This window comes from Balaenoptera acutorostrata, chromosome 15 (assembly GCF_949987535.1).
Source record: "Balaenoptera acutorostrata chromosome 15, mBalAcu1.1, whole genome shotgun sequence".
NCBI lineage: Eukaryota > Metazoa > Chordata > Mammalia > Artiodactyla > Balaenopteridae > Balaenoptera > Balaenoptera acutorostrata.
In genome coordinates this window covers 79,757,180-79,771,312 of record NC_080078.1, presented here as the reverse complement: position 1 = coordinate 79,771,312, position 14,133 = coordinate 79,757,180, and the positions used below count along the sequence as shown (strand labels likewise).

The 14,133-nt window shown below is 49.3% G+C and overlaps 1 protein-coding gene across 5 annotated transcripts in view; it reads left to right on the top strand.

Annotated features, from left to right (window-relative positions):
• The window catches only part of NFATC2 (nuclear factor of activated T cells 2), a 159,054-nt gene that overhangs the window by 21,433 nt on the left and 123,488 nt on the right, over nucleotides 1–14,133 (top strand). For 3 of the 5 annotated variants that reach the window (XM_057528868.1, XM_057528866.1, XM_057528867.1), the window contains exon 2: nucleotides 11,575–12,586. In XM_057528868.1, coding sequence (XP_057384851.1) covers nucleotides 11,575–12,586 — 1,012 coding nt within the window. The remainder of the gene's footprint in view (nucleotides 1–11,574; nucleotides 12,587–14,133) is intronic. The other 2 variants (XM_028167299.2, XM_057528869.1) reach the window with 1 other exon arrangement.

The following is a 14,133-nucleotide window of genomic DNA, read 5'->3' as shown; positions in this document are numbered from 1 at the left end:
GGGCCATTGGCTCAGCAAGTCAGAGCACCAGATCTGAAATCAGGAAATCCTGGCTTGAAATTCTGACTTAGCTGTCTCCTACCTGCGTGACCTTGGCCAAGCAAAAGTACCTGGCATTAGCAAGCATGCAATAAATCGTTGCCAAATAAATGGATGAAAAGTTGCATAATTCCTTATTAGTGGTATGCCTCAGGGCAGGTGATTTCGATCCTCTGCGCTTGTGTTTTCTCATCTGTGAAATGGGGGTGGTGATGGCAGGTTCCCACGAGGCAGTGTGATTAAGCGCGGGCAGCAGGGCTGTGTGAGTGTCAGGTGGCAGTGGTGGTGGGCTCTGAGATGTCTTCTGGCTCGCCTGACTTCTTGACAGCATTGGTTCTTTGGAGGAGAGAGTCTTTGCCTTGGCCTTTGATGAATCCTGAGTCTTAAGAGAAGATGCTCTTTGGAGAGGAGCCACTGGCCGTTGGGCTTCAGTCGGCATCACAGCAAGTTATCTAACTTACGTACGATCAGTTCTGACTCATCGGGCCCCTGCCTCAGCCCCAGAACTTGGCCAGCTGCAAAAGCTTTCTCAGTTGACCTGACTCGCAGGTTGCAAGGTTCCCTGCGGCTGCCTCTGTGAGAGGCAGGGCCTCCCCAGGTGTCCTGCCCTGGCCCCCCCAGGACCCCCTGAGCCAGGGCCAGGAAGAGGCAGCCTTGGAAAGTGCAGCGTGATGGATGCCTTGTGGCTTCCCCCCACGAAGGGACTTCCTCTTTCCTCTCTGCCCAGCACAGGAAATAGCCACGGGGCTCCGCAGAGCTCCAGCCAAACTCGGCTTCCCTGCGCTGGTGCGAGGTTCGGTTTTTGCCGATGGTTCCCAAACTGAGCTCAGGGAAGAAGGCAAGACTCGGCCCTGAGGCTCTTCCTGGGATGCGTCAGGGGCTGTCAGCTTTCCTACCTGGAGCAGAGCCCCACATGGGTTCCCCCAAAGCAAGAGGAACTGCCTTTGACTTTTTCCTGAACTTTTATTACGAACTTTTCCAAAAATATGGAAAAGTAGAGACAGTGGTATAGTTAACTCCCGTGTTCCCATGCGCCCAGCTTCAACAATCATCAACATAAGGCCGATCTTATTTCATCTCTGCCTCAATGTATTCTCTGCATCTCCACTCCTGCTTACTTTATGTCACATTCCAGGTGGCATAATATTTTATTAATAAATAGTATGTAGCTCAAGAATAAGGGCTCTTGAAAAAAAAATCAAATACCATTATCAAACCTGAAAAGGAATAATACTTAATTTCAAATGTCCAGTGTTTAAATTTCCTGCTTGTCTCACAAGGGTCTTTTTATGGTTAATTTGTTTGAACCAAGATCCTCACATTGTAATTGGTTGACATGGCCATTTATGTCTCTTTTATTTTATAAAAATCCCCATCAGTCTGTTTTCTTGCCGTTTATTTGTTGAAGAAGCAGGGTCATTTTTCCTGTGCTGGTCTCCACGTGATGGATTTTGCCAGTGGCATCCCTGTGGTGGTTTGTAAACGTGTTCCTTTGTCCCTTGCATCTCCTACGGACTGGCATTTAGATCTAAAGTCCTGTGCCTTGGACTTTTAGTGCTTTTTTTCCTCTGCAAGAGAAATATATCAAAGGTAGACGGGAAGCTACAGGAAGAGCAGAGAGATTGCTTTTCCCGAGTTGGCATTTGGGGACCCTCCATGCGTCCTAATCTGAGGTTTTGGGAAAGAGCATTTTCTCACCTGGACCTGTTTTAGTTAATACGACGTATTTCTAAAAGCCAGTCCTTCTGTGTGAATTTTAATTGAGCCACGCCTGAGTGAGCTGTCTGAAGTAAGAAAGTTGCCTGCAAAGCTCAGGATTTATAAAGGTCCTTATCAAAACAAAACCTGCTTGGGTGTGCTGAAAAAGGGTGACCGTTAGACGAGGAGGTGGGGAACGCTTTAAGTCTGCAGTGCCTGCGAAAGTCATTGTAAAGACTTCAGAAAGGGGCTGTTTACCTGTGTGATCCTAAGAAGGTGGGATGAGGGTCTGAAATCCGCAACGGCTTACATCGCCTCCGTTGCCAAGGAGAAAGGAGGAATGTCATTAATGACCGGGCTTGGCAGGGGCCACGATGGATGAAGGGTGCCCGCCCTCGGGGAACACGGCACCAAAGTGAAAGCTCCTGGGGACGAGTGTAAATAAAGCACCCATCTGTCAATCAGGTATTAATTTTAAGTCTCTGCCCCTGGCCAAGGGTTATGGGGCCCCACTGTCTTCAAGGGGAAGTTTCCACTTGGATTTCAAGTTGCCTGAAGGAAAGGTGGAAATCAGCTTCGCAGGCCGTGACAGGGGTTGTAGGACTCCATAAAGGGTACAGCTCTTTGAGGGGCTGGCGTAAAGGTGAGGGGGCCTTTGCTGAGTGAGTTAGAGGAAGGAAAGCAAGGAAGGTGGCCGTGCCCCCTCCCATGTCCCCTTGTGCAGGGCTTTGACGGAGAGGCGGGGGTAGCCACGCAAGCCCTGTTTCTGAGGGAGGATTATCTGAGGTCTACTTCTGGCTAATTCTTCTGACCAGATCTTTCCTTTTCCTTTTGGCGAGGAAGTCGCTCTCTGTTGAGCCCTGCGTGACAAATGCGGAGAGACTGTCTTTTCTTAGAGACGGATCTCCCTGAAGCACAAGTTCAATCTCAAATGGCTGTCTTCTTGAAAAAACGGAGGCAGTATGGCAGGGTGACCAGACAAGTAAAGTCTGATGTCATCATTTGATGGACTATTACACAGAGATGCAAAAGACACTGCAGCTGCATACGACATGGTTAAATCTCAGACATAAGGTTGAGGAAAACGGTGACATGCACATCTCGTACGGTTTTATTTATACGATGGTCAAAGCAGGCAAACCCAGGCTATAGTGAGAGAAGGCAGGCGAGCGGGTCCCCTGAATGAGGGTTATTGGCTGGGGGGGGCCACCAGAGAACCCTCTGGCGGGATGGAAACATTCTATATCTTGATTGGTGGGTACACGGTGCATACATTTGTAAAAAGGCACGAGGTGTGCTTCTAATATCTGTGCATTTGACTGCATTTAAATGATGTCTCAGTTTGAACCCCAGCTCTGCCCCTGATTGTTTTTGTGACTTTGAGTGAATCCTCGCGGCCCTGAGTCTCAGGGCCCCCCTCTGTAACACAGAGGAGTTGATGGTTCCTGCTTCCCAGGGTGCTTGTAAACCCCAGAGAGAGAGGTAATACACGGGAAAGCTCGAGGCGCAGTGAACGAATAAAAATAAGAAGGTCTTTGAACTTCTTAAAAGCACGAGGGCCCCATGGAATGACTTGCAACCGGTTCTTTCTATCCCAATTTGAGGACAGAGGTGAGGTCTCATGTCTGCCAGATGCCTGGGCCCTGCTGCCCCCATCCAAAAGCTGACCTTGAGGCACATGGGTTGCAGATTCCATACATGTCTCTGCTTCTCTCCAAAAGGAATACGTGTCAGCCTGCGGGTGCGTGTGTTTTTGCAGACAGCCACGCCAGTAGCCAGTCTGTAAGGCTCGGTGCTTGCAAATTGTCCCGGGTCCTGGATCCTGTGTCCCAGGCGCCTGGCCTCATGGCAGGCTGCCTGGGAGGCAGGACCGAGCCCTCCTTGCTGCCCTGTCTGGTGAAGGCAGACAGCTGCCTTAGCTGGGCAAGGTCAGCAAAGAGCATAGCGTTCAAGGTGGCTTTTTCTAGTGGTTCCACATTGACGAGACAGGATGGTAAACTGCCTCTCTTCCCTTTCTGGCATTTCTGGACCTGACTTATCTGGATGGAATTTCTCACCTCTCATGCCCTGCTTCTGTGTATGTCATCTCTGAGTGATGGGTGTGACAACCTGATTCTCCGTCATTATTAATACACACGATCCATTGATTGGGAATCCAGTTACTGTTTGGCGTTTGTGCGTGGTGGGGGCAGTAGGGGCATGGGGGGCCCTTTGGAAAGTTTGCTAAGTGCTGAATTTATTACTTGAAGCGCAACCTGTAACTTTTCAAAGAAGGTCTTTCCTATAGGTGGTGCAAGCTGCCAGATGAAAAATCCATCCACCTTTTGCTCCTCTTGGCATTTCCTGCAGCCCCTGACACAGAGGAGGTTATGAGAGGAGTGGGATGGAGGGAGGCGGGATTCCTTCCCTCCACCTTCCCCCCTGTCCTCTGGCTGCACATGTACGGTGCCAGGTTGTGGCATCCTAATGCTGCCGTGGCAACAGACTGTGACGTCTCAAACCCAGCGCCCGGAACTCACACCACCTTGGGGTGTGAGCTCATTGAGCGGTGGGTCTATCACCTCAGACAGGGATGGACCGCAGCTCTGGGGCCCTGCTGCCAGCCTGAGGGGCGTCTGGCCTCCGGACCGTGCCCTGGCTTCTCTCCTCCAAGTCGTTCAAGCCTGAGAGCACCGGTTCGTGCAGTCCCTTTCCCCTTCCCCCTTCCCCAAAGGACAGATGCCTCATGTAGGTTCCTTAGCTGGGTTTCTATTTTGGTCATTCTATTCTGCTTCCTGAAAATTCCACCCGCCTGTAGTTCTAGGCAGAGAAGATGTTCTCTTGCTGTTCCTTTTTTCAAAAGCGATCTGTTGGCTGGTGAGTTGGCGCTGGCGGCTGTCTCAGACTTGGCCGTGTGTCCTTAAGGGTGAGCAACATGCCCGCCAGAGGCTCCAAGAGGGCAGGCACTGGCAGAGAGCTCCTTGTGGCCTGAGTGGGATTTTTAAATAATCGTTGACTCAATCCTGGGGCAAATGGAGGGATTGTGAGTATTCCAGAAGAAAGGAATCCGTGTCTTTAGTTGTCTAGGGCAGCCTACCTCATGATGGGACTCCAGAGCAGTTCCTATTCTGGGGACACCTCATTTCTGTGTGTTGGAGTTAAGGTATCACCATCCAGGAAATATCCCCTTTCATGTGTTATGGGGGTGGAGGAGCTGGGTGGGCTGCCTGAGACTGAATCTGGCTCTGCCACTTAGAAGCTGTGTGACCTTGGGCAAATTAATCACCCTCTCTGAGCCTCACGTTCCCCATTTATAAAATGAGGAAACTCTATCACCTGCTTCGTAGGTCTTTCGTAAGACAAACATTAGTATATGCTAAATGCATACATAGTGGTTCTTGGTATAAAGTATATGGTAGAGATGTGTTAGCGAGAATCATTTTTGTTACTGCAACTAGCTCACTGTGTCACTAACATTTTAGTAAGATTTAGTTGATCAGCTCCCAGGTACCCGAGAAGAGGGAGTACAAATCATGGAGCGGAGGGGGTGTTCAGGCATTCTTTACTTACTCCACATATTTTCTGAAGGCTAGCAGAAAAAGAGAATTCCCAAAGTGCTGACCAGTCCATTTTATTTTTATAAAAATTTTTTCCGTTTTTCTTCTTTAATGCTTTTGAAGGCACTTGGGGGCCAGTGTGTGTCACACTTTATCAAGTTGTAAAATAAGGCAATGAAAGCAGAGCAAGGGGAGAATTTTCACTTAGAAGATCGTTCTTTCCATAATGATAATACGAGTATACTGGAAGGCCCTATTTACTGAGTGTTTATTTTGTGTGTTTTGGGCTTCATGTGGATAAGGTGAAACATCAGGTGGGTATTGTCACCAACCTCAGCAACTGTTATACACGAGGACTCAGAGGTCCCCCAGGTCACACAGCCGGGCAGGGGAGGGGGAGGGGTGAGCCGTGGAGCTGGGGGCCCCTAGCACTGTGTATGGACCGAGACCCGGCCCTCAGTGCAGACGCCTTGCTAGGGCGGGGCTGGAGTGGCCTCCGCAGCAATCTTGTCTTGTGGTTTTTGGAGAGTGGCCAGAGATCTCCCCAAATATTCATGGGGCCTATATGTTGGGGTGAGCACCTGGGAACTTGAGGAACGAAGGGCGATGATATTTCGACTTTCAGATGTCTGCTGCAGAAACGATTTACCTGCTAGGGCTGACGGGGAGCAGATGTCTCATTTCGGAATCAGTTCAGGTTTGACTCGTGGATGGATACTCCCAACATTCTTTGGGGCCTCGGCTGCGTGCAGGGCCCGGAACCGTGGGGCCTAGAGCAGTGGTTCCCGGCTGCGGGTGATTCTGCCTCGCAGGAGAAATTCGGCAATGTCTGGAGGTGCTTCTGGTTGTTACAACTGAGAGAGGGGAGGGGGTGCTCCTGGCCTCTAGTGGGTAGAGGCCAGGGGTGCTGCTGAACGTCCTGCAGCCTCACAGCAAAGAAGTCTGTAGCCCCCAGTGTCAGTAGTTCTGAGGCTGAGAACCCCTGGCCTCAGGTCTGCTGGGTTCAAGCTGTGAGACCTCGGGCAAGTTAATTCACCTCTTTGTGCCTCAGTTAACCCATCTATAAAAGGAGAGTAAACAGTGCCCGTCTCATAGGTTGTGAGAATTAAATAATTTACTACAGGTAATGTGTTTACAGCAGAGCCTGGCATATAAATTCTCAGCACATGTTAGCTGCTGTTGCTGCTGCTGCCGCTGTTGTTATTATGATCAGCCTTTATCGGCCTTCAGAAAGCTCACTGTCTAGTAGGGAGACAGACAAGTGAATCTATACTTGATAGGCTTCACTACACGACTCTTTAGGTTCTGGCAACACTACAGAGTCTGTAGTGTCTGATCCAGCCTAGGGAGGGCTTTTAGGAAGAGGTGGCCCAAGTGAAATCTTGATGGACAAATAGTGGCTTGCTAGGAAAAGTGAGGACAGGAGGTATGGAAGGGTGTTCTGGGCATGGGGAACAGCATGTGCAAAAGCATGGAGGCACAGAGGACTGAGCGCAGCAACCTCTGAATCCCTCATCTCTGCCTCCACCTTCTGCCTCTTTCGGAATCCTAATGCCTCGAGTGTGGGCTGGGTACCTCACACGGCAAGTGGGATGGTCTCATGGGCCGCCCCAATGAGTACATTGCATATGCGGGTCATCCCCTTGGCAGGGCGCCTTCTCTTGAGTCAGGAGTGAGGCCTCCATCAGTTGCTACTGTGTCTTTAACGCCTTTCTTTCTGACACTTGCCGTTTCCTCCCCCCCCCACCCCACTTCCAGATTTAAAAAAGGCAGACTTTCTGGGGTCGTGGAAATGTCCTACGTCATGATTGTGGTAGTGACAAGGGTGTAGAACATCTGGCAAAACTCACTGAACTCTGCACTCAAAATCTGTATGTATAAATGATACCTTATTTAAATAAAGAGCGTCAAGGAGGAAAAAAAGTGGGCCTCAGGCTCAGAGCCTTTGGCTAGCAACAGTGTCTTGCTTGAATTTAGTAACTTTTATTTTGATTGTAGTTTTACCCTACCTTCTATTTATGGAGGTGACACTGATTTTCCATTTGTGGCATGGGTGTAAAGTTTCCGTAAAAAAAAAAAAAAGAAAGTAATATGCGAACGAATTTAAATAGAAATATTAAGTGAATAATATTCACTGGTGGTACATGAATATAGCAAAGATCATGCAACTGGTAAGAAAAGCAAGCTTTTTGGAAACCCTTCTGAGAGAATCTGGTACTTCTGAGATGAAATGAACTTGGCCCAGTGCTGTGTGGGCACAGTGAGGGAGCTATCTGCAAGGGTGGCAGTTGTTTACGGAGAAATAGTGAAGAATCCTAGCTACTTAAAGAAATATTTTAATCATGAGCCTTTTGTCTGTGAGAATTACTGTCAAATACCCAGGGAAATGAGAATTAAATGATTATAAATTACCTCCATTACTTGCTTGTGGGTAAGCTTTCAAACTCTTGGGGAGAGAAAAGAAAAAGAAACTCTGCTGCTTGGATTAATTAAAACCAATGTAAATGCTTTAAATGCTTTTGCTCAGCAAACTGGCCTTTCTCTTTTTCATTGCTGCCCCGGAGTGTTAGTGATGTGTGTTTTTATGGCAAAAAGTTTCTGTGACTTTCACAGCAGCCCCGAGGGGGTGTTTCTGATAAGATGTAATGCAGTTTTTCTGATAAGGCTGGAATTTTTGCTAAGAGGCTTTCTGTGTTTTGTTTTGCTGGTTCGCAGGGCAATGGATTATCTGAATGTTGTCGGACATGGATTTGACCTGGATCTCTTCCTAGATTAAAAATCTATGCTCTGTTACCTGCCAGGAAGGCAGTGTGTGTGTGTGTGTGTGTGTGTGTGTGTGTGTGTGTGTGTGTGTGTGTGTGTGTGTGTGTGTGTGTGTGCGTGCGCGCGCGCGCAGGCACAAGTTTATATTGAACTGCAGCTTTACAAGAACCCTAGACCCTACAGACTCTAGTTAGAAAAATGAAAGGATGTCAGAGCCAGAAGCAGCCAAGGAGACTGATCTGGTTTAACGCCGTCTGGTTACAAATGAGGAGGTTGAGACCTAGAGTGGGTGGGGGACTTTTCCAAGGTCACACAACTAGTTAGTGGCAGAGTAGGACTAGAACGCAATTTCCTGCTTCCTAAACCAGGTGTCATTGCTATGTATCATGTTATGTCACTGCCCCCCGCCCCCTTAAAATAAATAAAATAAAAACATGTGCCTTTTGGAAATTATCTTTCTATTCCTCAATGTAGTACAGAAATCAGAGTCTCCTTTCTGCCTCTGCCCCTAATTACTTAGTTCTTCTCCCTGGAGGAAATCACTGTTACCTGTAACTTCCAGGGAAAGCCTGTGTACCCATAAGCATTGTGTGTGTGTACGTGTGTGTGTGTGTACACACTCACCCTCTGTTTCTATCCTATGCATACTGTGTGCATCTTTAACAATATCTTGTGGTCATTCTATATCAATGTAAAAAGAACGTTTTCAACCCTTTTTGTAACTGTATTGTATCTCACTATGTGAATGACAGAATTTAACCCATCTCCAGCTGATGGACAGTAGGTTGCTTCCAGTCTTTGGGGATTATAAACAGGGCTGGACTGACTAAACTTATGCATACCTGGTTTTGCGCATGTGCTGGATAAATTTCTAAAAGTGACATTGCTTGGTTCCAAGTATACGTGCGTTTGGAATTTAGATAGATATTACCAAATCACCCTCTCTTAAGGTGATGTCTTTCTACCTTTTGGTTTGGATGTTAGCATCTTTGAGGAGTAGTTTAAATATTTCATGCTTTATTCAGCAGACCGACAGATATTTTTGGAGGGCCTGCTTTGTGGCAGGTCCTGTCCAGTCGTTAGGAATACAGTGGGGGGTGGGGTGGGGTGGTGAGAGAGTCCTCATGGAATTGACTGATTGGTGGAGGTGGGGCTGGGAGTTGGGGGAGAGGCAGATGATAAACAAGTAACCAGAGAATTACTGAATTAGAATTGTGAGAAGTGCAGTGGAGCAGAGCAGGGAAGTGTGAGTGGGGTCTGATCTCATCAAGAAGGTCAGAAGGACTTCTGAGAGCACATGACACTTTAGCCAAGCTTCAGCGAAGGAGCGGTTTTAGTTACGAAGAGGGCTGGGTGGGGGAGGAGTTGTTGAGCAGAGGGAACAGCAAGTGCAAAGGTCCTGAGGCAGAAAGGAGCTTGGCATTTTCTGAGAATGACAGCCAGTTTGGCTGCAGTCCGGAGAGAGAGGAGAGGGGGAGAGGGTAGAGAGAGGCAAGGCTAGAGGGGCAGGCAGAGGCTCAACCGGGCTGACCTAGTTGAGGTTGTTTATCTTGATCCTAGGAGCTGTGGAAAGCCATTTCTGGGCTCTCACCTGGGGTGGGGCACCACCTGAACCCTATGAGATCAGCTCAGCTAAACCAGATAGCACTTACCCCAGGATGGCCCAGAAAGGGCACCGAGGAAGTGGAGGATCACCTGTGTGCACCAACCAGCTCTGCTGTTATAGTGCAAAAGCCGGCCACAGGCTATGTGTAAACAAATAGGAGCGGCTTTGTTCCAATAAAACTTTACTTACACACGCAATCTGTGGGCCAGCTTTGGTCCAGGGGCTGTAGTTTGCCTGCCCCTGATCTAGCAGCATGCGATTCTCTAAACAGATAATATCTGATGTGATGTGAGCTGCTAACAGGTGTCAGTGGAGAAAAGACGGCAGGGAAATGGGGTGGAGAATGACACAGGGGTGGGGATGGAGATGATCCTTTTGATGGGCCTGTGTAAGGAGCTGCTGACCGAGCAGGCATGTGAAGGAATTAAGGGAAGCAGCCAGGTGAAGATCTTGGGGGGAGAGTTTCTAGGGAGAGGGAGCTCCACACCAGGAGCTGCTTGAAGAATCGTGAGGATGTCAGCAGGGCTGGTGCTGAGTCAGCTTGGGGAAAAGTGGGGAGGGTGGGAGTAGTGAGACAGGCCAGGGCCAGGGGACGAGTGTGTTAAGGACTGTCCTGGGGACATCTAGGGAAGCCTTTAAAGTGGGTTTCACTTTACAATGGACATTTCAATAGACGGCTGCGTGGAGAACAGACCATAGAGGGTGAGTGTAGAAATGGGGAGACCAGGGAGGAGGTGACGGCAACAGTCCAAGTGGAAGAGGGTGGCGGGAGGTGGTGACACATGAATTTGGTTCACGTTTTAATAGATCGGTCAGGCTTTGCTGATGGATTGGATGTAAGGGCATGAGAGAAGAGTCGAGGCTGACCCAAGTAACGACAGAGAGGGTGGAGGGGCCTCTGTTGAGCTGGGGAGCTTGCAGGAGGAGCGGGGTGTGGGATGGTGGGAACAAATAGCTAGTTCCCTCACTAATCTCACTCTCCAGCCACGGGTTCTTTCAATGTGGCAGCAGAAGCCTGAGCTAGGTGGCCACGATTAAAGAAAAAAATTAGATCATTCTGTATCCACTGATTTTACTAGTTTGGGAGGCTCTATAGCTATGGCTCTGTCTTTTGGGGGCCAAGTAGCTTTTCTGGGGGATTTCTAATCCTGTTCATTCTGTATTTGGGTGAATCTCTTCCCCTCCCTGGACCTCAGTTTCCTCATCTGTAAAATGGCACAAGATGAGATAGGGCTCAGGAGTCCTGGTTGTAAATTAAGTCACTTTTTTACATGTGGGCATAAACATTTGGGATTTGAACCCAGAGCTTCATGGTCTCCGGAGCTGCTGCGGCCTCCCCCTGCATCTTGTAGCTGTATCACACAGGTAGAAAGAGCAGATGGGCCTAGGTCAGTGTTTTTCAAACTGTGGGTCATGACCCACTGGTGGGACAGGAAATCTGTTTAATGAGTTATGACCAGAATTTAAACAAAATAACCCCAGACAGGAGGATAGATAAGAGTGCATCATACGTAGCAGGGTAAGTATTGTTTTGGGAAGCTTTTGTTTCAGTTGCCAGTGAATATGATGGTGTGAACTGAATTGTGAAATAAAATCACATTTCTTTTAAGGGTTGCACTGAAACAAAAGTTTGGAAGCCGTTAGCCCAGCCAGCCATCCAGGTCTCTGGCTGCTGCTGCACGGCTTGGACCAGCTGTGCTTGTGCACCTGCACTAAAATCCTTCCGCTTTGATCTCTCCGTTCAAGGAATCTGGGATGAAGTGGCCTCACTTTCCTTCTGTGAGGGAAGGAGTTTCTAGCTCTGGGGTTTGGTGTGGTGGGGATTAAAAATAAAAAATAACAGGAGACAAAACCCAATCTGTGATTGCTCTGCATCCGGAGTTGTGTTTTAGAGGCTTAAAAAGACCCCTCCCTCCCCCCTTCTCTTTCCAGAAGAACCGAATGCACATAAGGTCGCCAGCCCACCCTCCGGACTCGCATACCCCGATGATGTCCTGGACTATGGCCTCAAGCCATACAGCCCCCTAGCCAGTCTCTCTGGCGAGCCCCCCCGCCGGTTGGGAGAGCCGGATAGGGTAGGGCCCCAGAACTTTCTGTGCCCTGCCAAGCCAGCGGGGGCCTCGGGCCTGAGCCCTCGGATCGAGATCACTCCATCCCACGAACTGATGCAGGCAGGGGGGCCCTTCCGCGTGAGAGACACTGGCCTCCTGGTGGAGCAGCCGCCCCTGCCGGGGGTGGGCGCCAGCCCGAGGTTCACGCTGCCCGTGCCCGGCTTCGAGGGCTACCGCGAGCCGCTTTGCTTGAGCCCCGCTAGCAGCGGCTCCTCTGCCAGCTTCATTTCCGACACCTTCTCCCCCTACACCTCGCCCTGCGTCTCGCCCAATAACGGCGGGCCCGACGACCTGTGTCCCCAGTTTCAAAACATCCCTGCTCATTATTCCCCCAGAACCTCGCCAATAATGTCACCTCGAACCGGCCTCGCTGAGGACAGCTGCCTGGGCCGCCACTCGCCCGTGCCCCGTCCGGCCTCCCGCTCCTCGTCGCCTGGTACCAAGCGGAGGCATTCGTGCGCTGGGGCCTTGGTTGCCCCGCTGCCCGGAGCCTCACCCCAGCGCTCGCGGAGCCCCTCGCCGCAGCCCCGGGACGACGGCGCCCCTGCCGGGTACCCCCCCGCGGCTGGCTCTGCCGTCCTCATGGATGCCCTGAACAGCCTCGCTGCCGACTCGCCCTGTGGGATCCCCACCAAGATGTGGAAGACCAGCCCCGACCCGTCGCCGGTGTCCACCGCCCCGTCCAAGGCTGGCCTGCCCCGCCACATCTACCCGGCCGTGGAGTTCCTGGGGCCCTGCGAGCAGGAGGAGAGGAGGAACTCAGCCCCCGAGTCCATTTTGCTGGTGCCACCAACTTGGCCCAAGCAGCTGGTGCCCGCCATTCCCATCTGCAGGTGAGTCAGGCTTTGAAAACGATTTATTCCAGGGTCCAGTTTTAAGAGAAGGTTTTCTGGTTATGAGCATGGGATTCAGAGTTGGCTAGACTGGTCTTAAATCCTGGCTCTCCATTTACTGGCTGCCAGACCTTGAAAAGGAAGTTAAATTCTCTGGGAAAACAAAACAAAACAAAACTCTGAGCTGCAGTTTTCCCATCTGTAAAATGGGTGTGTTCCTGACGTACTGGGTGGTTGTTAGGAGGATGCAGTCATCGGATGCATGTGATTGCTCATATGACACTGAGCTCATTCATGCATTCGCTAATTTAACAAGTATTTATCAAACACCTACTATGTGCCAGGCACTGTTACAGGTGTTGGGGAGACAGTGTGAACAAAATGGGAAAAAAAATTCTGCCTTCGTGGAGCTGACGTTCTAGTAAGCTCAAAGCAAACCTGAACACGTGGAATTTGCTATCTTATTATAAGAGGAATTGATGTTTGTTGGCATCTGCTATGTGCCTCAGTATTGCAATCAGTGATATGGAGGCCTTCAAAAAATGTGGGAGCCATAATCCTCAAGGAGCTTAAAATCTTGGCAAGCTGAAGAGATGCGTGAATAGCAGTATGTAGGCTTGGAGTCTCCAGGGATGGATCTGAGTCCTGGCTCTGCCACTCACTGGCTGTGTGATCATGGGCATGTCTGCTGCTGCCATCCTGCTGTGCCCATGACAGACATCACTAATCATGCAGGGCCCTCTTTCTCATTGAGCACCTTTTGGATGCCGTGCCCAGGGCAGACATTGCTAATCAATCAGGACCTTCATTCTCATTGAGCACCTTTCTGGGCCTTGGTTCATTTCCTGTGAGATGAGGATAATAATAGTACCTACCGCATGGTTTTTTTGTTTGTTTGTTTTTTTAAGGATTAGGTGAGATAATATATATCAAACTCTTAGCATAGGACCTACATAGGTAAGAGCTCATGAAAGAGACAGCTGTTACTGTTATCGGGGAATCTTATCCTTATAGAGGAAGCACTTTGTTGCTTCCTCACTGATGAGCCGTGTGCTAGGAGATTGAGTCCCCAATAGCTGTTAGAGTGATGATAGTGACAATAATAATCACCAACATTTCAGGATGCTAGCTGTGTGCCAGGCACACTTCTGAGTACTCTCTCTGGATTATTTCATGTTATTCTCACATAAACCTGGTTTGGTTATATATTTATCTTCATTTTGATAATAAGGAAAATGAGGTACACAGATTAGGAGCAGAGATTATTTTATCTGCTTTATTAGGTGAAGAATCTAAGCTTTATGCTATTCCCATTATCCCAATGGTTTTCAAAGTGTTATTTGCTTTTAGCAAATGGAAGCCTCTTCTTTTCAAATAAAATGTTGAATGCCAAAATAGGTAATGTAGAGCTGTTTTGATTGATGGGGGGTTGAGAGTAGCCTAGGGCCGTGTCCACTGGGCCTGGCTTCCCCACGCCCACCTGCCCCCAACCCCGACCGAAATGGACTGAATGGAGCTTCTGGTCTGATGTTTCCTCCAAAGCAGGT